This window comes from Octopus bimaculoides, chromosome 7 (genome assembly GCF_001194135.2).
Source record: "Octopus bimaculoides isolate UCB-OBI-ISO-001 chromosome 7, ASM119413v2, whole genome shotgun sequence".
NCBI classification, from domain to species: domain Eukaryota; kingdom Metazoa; phylum Mollusca; class Cephalopoda; order Octopoda; family Octopodidae; genus Octopus; species Octopus bimaculoides.
The window spans coordinates 62,018,546-62,024,597 of NC_068987.1; the positions used below are offsets into that span (position 1 = coordinate 62,018,546).

Genomic DNA, 6,052 nt, shown 5'->3' on the forward strand with positions numbered 1-6,052 from the left:
CAGTAGTCATCGCCTCGGTGAGGCCCAATGTACGAAGGTCTTGCCTCACCACCTCAGCCCAGGTCTTCCTGGGCCTACCTCTTCCACGGGTTCCCTCAACTGTTAGGGTGTGGCACTTTTTCACGTAGCTATCCTCATCCATTCTCACCACATGTCCATACCAGCGCAATCGTCTCTCTTGCACGCCACAACTGATGCTTCTAATGTTCAGCTTTTCTCTCGAGATACTTACACTCTGATGGGTATTCACACTGACATTACACATCCAACGGAGCATACTGGCTTCATTCCTTGCGAGCTTACGTATGTCCTCAGCAGTTACAGCCCATGAAATGTACATTTGTTTTATTCTTGTTTGCTATAACTACGTGTGTGTGTGTGTGTGGTGCCATGTAAAACACCCAGCACACTCTGTAAATTGGTTGGCATTAGGAAGGGCATCGAGCCATAGAAACCATGCCAAATCAGACTGGTGCAGCTTCTCTGCTTGCTAACTCTGGTCAAACCATCCGACTCATTCCAGCATGGACAATGGATGTCAAAAATAATGATGATGATGATATATAATATCACTCATATTTTGTAATGATTTTGTATGCATTTTGTAATGATTTTACCTTTATTTTTAAAACTAGATTTGGTGATGGCTATTTGCTAGCTGTAAGACTACATGGCCAGCATCCTGATCTTCAACCTGTGATGAAATACATAACAGAGCATTTCCCACATGCAGTCTGCAAAGAAAAACATTACAACATGATTAGTTATCAATTGGGTATTAAAGAAGTCTCTTTATCAAAGATATTTTGCATAATGGAGAATATGAAATCTCAAATGAATATTGAAGAATACTCAGTTACACAGACAACACTTGATCAGGTAAATTTTATTACTCATCTTTGTCTAAAAAAAAAAAACTTCTTAGTATCTGATAAATAAGTTACCTTATTTATGCAGCCAGCTTGGAATTAGATATTTTTAATTAAAAATAAATGTTTGAAGTTTTTATCATATTATGCTAGAAATAATAATGTGATAGTTTGTTTTGTTTCTTTTTCTGTTATAGATCTTTTATCGTTTGCTTGTTTCAATCATTGGAATGCAACCCTACTGGGAAACTGCATTAAAAGGTTTTTAGTCAAACAAATAGACCCCAGTACTTGATATTTTTTTTACAAGTCTGGTACTTATCAGGCTCTTTTGCTGAACTACAAAATTATAGGGATATAAGCAAACCAACACTGTTTGTCAAGCAGTTGAAAGGTAGGAACAAATACTGCAACAAAGACATATACACATGACTGGTTTCCGCATATTTTTCATCTATCAAATTCACTCACAAGGCATTGGTTGGCCTTGAGCTGTTTATACATCAAAATGCAGAAAGGGATAAAGTAAAAAAAAAAAGACAACTAAAAAAGAAATCTCAGGAAAGTTAACTGAAACTGAAATTTGGCTAAGATATAAAAGAAATACTGAACTCCATTTTACTTTTAGATAATTCTTTTAGTTTCCTTCAGTAAGCTCATTATGTTATTTTTAATTTTCCTTAGCACACTGTAATCACTGAATCAGTTCAGGATCGAAAATGTACTCTTCAACATAAACTTAGGGCTGGGGAATTTAGCTGGAAAATGAGAAAGGTTTGGAATAAAATTAAAAATAGAAGGAAGCTATGGAAGTGAAAATATTTTCCTGTTAATAGAAACTTCCAAACAGTACAAAGGGATGCCTAAAGGGAGAACATAAAAGATAAGAGAGCTGGGTATTTCAAAGAGATAATCTGCTGTGAGCAATTCATCAGTTCTGTAAATAGTGCAAACTCTGTGTTGATAGGATGTTAATGAGGGACACATTTCTCTTTATATAGGATGACAGTCTTTCACAGGTAAATTTTCTCATGGGAAAAACTGAATATGATACTAGAGGCTAATGAAGCACTTAACATGGTAGTAGTGCGTAGTAGTGTCATGGCAATTAGAACTAAGTGACCAGGAGTTTGAAGGAGTGAAAAAAAAAAATGTGTTTAAGAGTAATAACAAGAGATTAGGTGGGAATTGAGATGCCAAGTGTAAATAGTATAGAGGGAATACTGATTAGAGAATGTTCACTTTTGTGTCATGAGGCTGAGAGCTGTGAAGTGATCTGCATCAGAGCAGTGTGTTCATGTGAACCAGGGTATCACTGATATATGCTAGGATAACAGAGGAAATGCACTGTGCATGCATGTGGGTGTATGCATTTTTTTTTTATGATTGGCATCACGAGTTGATTGAGACTGATCTATATGATTGTGCGAATATATGTGCAGATTATGTATATATTTGTGAGGGTTAATGTGTGTGTGTGTGTATATACACACACTTGCACATGTGTGTATATACACACACTTGCATTTAAACTGGCCATGATCAGTCAAAATATTCTGCCATTTTTATGTTCAAACTGGCCAGATCTAAATTCTTACACTTAACCTAAAAATAAACAATTACACCATCAAATTCTTAAGCCACAAGATAATGTGCGATTAATTTAAAACAATGTAAATAAATAAGCCATACATTTGACTGTGTAATCTGAATGCTTAAGGGTTACCACATGCCCACACACATATCAACAAACACATATTATATTAGTTTCAAATTTTGGCACAATGCCAGCGAGTTTGGGGGACAGGGTAATTTGATTACATCAGCCCAAGTACTCAGCTGCTACTTATTTTATTGAACCCTAAAGGATGAAAAGCAAAGTTGACCTTGGCAGAATTTGAACTCAGAATGTAAAAACAAATTGAAATACCACTAAGCATTTTGCTCAATGTGCTAACAATTCTGCCAGCTCTCCACCTTAACACACACACACACACACACGCACATACACACAAATTATATACTAACATTATATATACACGCACCCATGTAAATTAAATTTATTGCTGCTCAACACTACGTGTTTGTATTTTTAAACAAAACAAAGAAACTAATAATTAAAAATAATTTAACATTTTCATTAACACCTTGCTGCAGTAATTGCTATGCTGTGTGCCTTTGACACATTATCAGCATCTATATACTTGGATGAATTCCTGATTAGTTTCAATTCCAAACAATGTTTTTTTTTTTTATTCCAGTATGGTTTTCATTTAATTTTGATTTGATGGCATTGAAAAATGTGTGTCTGTATGAAGTATATATTATGTTCTTGAGCAAAACACTCCATTTCACATAACTCCAGTCCACTCAGCTGGCAAAAATGAGCAATCCTGCGACAGACCAGCATCCCATCCAGGTGAGGAATTTGTACACCATGAAAACCAGCCCTTACATGTCAGTATGACTCGAGGAGGAAACTTCACCATTACTTTTTTTAGTACATTCTGTGAAGTGGTTGGCATTAAGGAGGACATCCAGACATTGATTGGAGCTTGGCATAGTCCTCTGGCTCATTCCCTCCTGTCAAACTATGCACTCCATACTAACATGGAAAATAGAAATTTAACAATATTGATAATGATCATGATAAAATGTGTGTGTGTGTAGCTGAAGATATAACTGTGTAGTTAAGATGACAATTACATTAGGATTGAACCAAGGATCTCAAGGTTGTGAAGCAAACTCTTAACCATTTTACCATTCTGCAGCTACAACAATAACATACACTAGTTACATTCAAAAGGATTGTAGTTTGAAATACTTATGTCCAGCTATATTTAACTGTGGCTTGAACATTCTCACTCTTTCGAAGAAAACAACAAAAAGACTGCACATATACACACACACATACAAATGCTGTTTAAAAAACTACACACAATCTCTTCTGATTACACTTTAATCATCTCATGCTATATTGAGAAAACTGTCAAAAGTGCCTGTTCTTTTATCTTTTAATGGAACTAAAGATTTATCTATTGATTTATATCTACCATTTTCGCAACGTAGAAAGATTTCAAAATAATATTCTTCATTTATACTTTGAGTTGTTCTCTCTATCAAGAAGCACAACTTTGTTCAAGTTGAAAACTTTCGTTTTCATACATCATACTGCTATATGGAGATTCGTGTGTATGAAGGCATTATGCATTATTTATATTGTTATAGCCAATTATATAAGCCAGTTACTGTTGTAGTTATTCAAATTGCTCGGTATAACAACCAAATTTTTGCCCAATAAATACCCCTACTGTCTTTAAATCAGATGATCATGATAGGAAATATTGCTTGAATAAATTATTTGTTCCACAATCTTCATGCTGTACTCCTACTCAATCAAAACTAAACATGTGGTAGAAGTGGTTGTTGTTATTGTTGGCATTATTCTCCCTGTTGTTGGGTTTTTCTTCTTTAATAATAATAGTAATAGAAATAGTAATAATATTGATTTCAAATTTTGGCACAAGGCCACCAATTTCAGTGTTCAACTGGTACTTATTTTATCAACCCCGAAAGGATGAAAGACAAAGTCGACCTCAGCAGAATTTGAACTCGAAATGTGAAGATGGACGAAATGTTGTTAAGCATTTTGCTCAGCATGCTAATGAGTCTGAAAGCTCACCACCTTATTATAGTTATTATAATAATAATAATAATAATAATAATCAATTCTATTGTAGGCATAGGGCCAGTAATTTTGGGGGTGGTTTACTTAATTACATTAACCCCAGTGCTCAACTGAAAGGATAAAAAGTAAAGTTGACTTTATCTCCATTTGAACTCAGAATTTACAGCCAGAAGAAATGCCACTAAGCATTTTACCTGATGTGCTAATGCTTCTGAAATTTGTGGGGAAAAGGGCCAATCAATTATATTGATCCCAGTCAATTACATTTAACTGATACATATTTCATTGGCCCTAAAAGGATGAAAGGCAAAGCTGACCTTGACAGAATTTGAACAGACAAAATACTGCTACGGTTTTTGTCCAGCATGCTAATGATTCTACCAGCTTACCTCTTCCTCCTTATTATTATTATTATTATTATTATTACTATTATTATTCAGTAGTTTTATTTTTATAACGTACTATTCAGTAGTTTTATTTTTATAACGTACTATTTTTATTTTTATAACGTACTATTTTTATAACGTATTATTATTATTATTATTATTATTATTATTATAATAATAATACATTACAAAGAGTGCAATGTGATTGTTAAAGATATTTTATTGGTTGAATGATATCACATCATATAATTCAGTCAAATCTGAAATCTCAACTTTTGAAGATAAAACAGGTTTGTACTGATATCGGGGATGACTGGAAACATAAAAATACTTTTGTACACCATTTTGTCAAACACAGTTATGGTGAATCATAATTAAAGGAAATTGCAAATGACATAACTAAGATTAGCAAAGGAAGTCAACCTTTCATGCATAATTTTAGCAAACAAGGTACAATATGTGACAAAGTACAATATGTTAACCTTTAGTGGTTAACTGGCACTGAAATTTTGCTGGCATTTCAAGTGTTACATGAAAGTTACTAGCATGTTGTGGAAAAATATCTTTGTTTCAAACAAATTTTTTCTCAGCCATCTATTGTAGCCTTTAGATGGAATTAAAATATAAGACAGCTATTAACTTCTACTTCTGACTCCAAGAAAACTAACACTAGAGTTTCTGCATGCTGTACTTTGAAAAACAGCTGCAAAAGAGGTAAGCCCTATTCATTCTGCAACATGAGTCAAGTCAATTCCATCAGGGGTCATAACAGAAATGTTATGATTTACATGGAAGGTGGGACATGTAGAGATTCCCATTTGGTGTATGCAGCAGAATGCACCAAACACAACTTTATTTATGTTGGTTGTACAACAGAACAATTAAACAAAAGATTCAATGGGCAAAGATATGATCATCATCATCATCATCGTTTAACGTCCGCTTTCCATGCTAGCATGGGTTGGACGATTTGACTGAGGATCGGTGAAACCGGATGGCAACACCAGGCTCCAGTCTGATTTGGCAGAGTTTCTACAGCTGGATGCCCTTCCTAACGCCAACCACTCAGAGAGTGTAGTGGGTGCTTTTACGTGTCACCCGCACGAAAA

The 6,052-nt window shown here is 34.5% G+C and overlaps 1 protein-coding gene across 2 annotated transcripts in view; it reads left to right on the forward strand.

Moving 5' to 3' along the window:
* LOC106884520 (phospholipid-transporting ATPase ABCA7) overlaps nt 1-6,052 on the forward strand; it is a 289,592-nt gene that overhangs the window by 237,908 nt on the left and 45,632 nt on the right. For both annotated transcript variants that reach the window (XM_052969717.1, XM_052969718.1), the window contains exon 46: nt 636-879. In XM_052969717.1, coding sequence (XP_052825677.1) covers nt 636-879 — 244 coding nt within the window. The remainder of the gene's footprint in view (nt 1-635; nt 880-6,052) is intronic.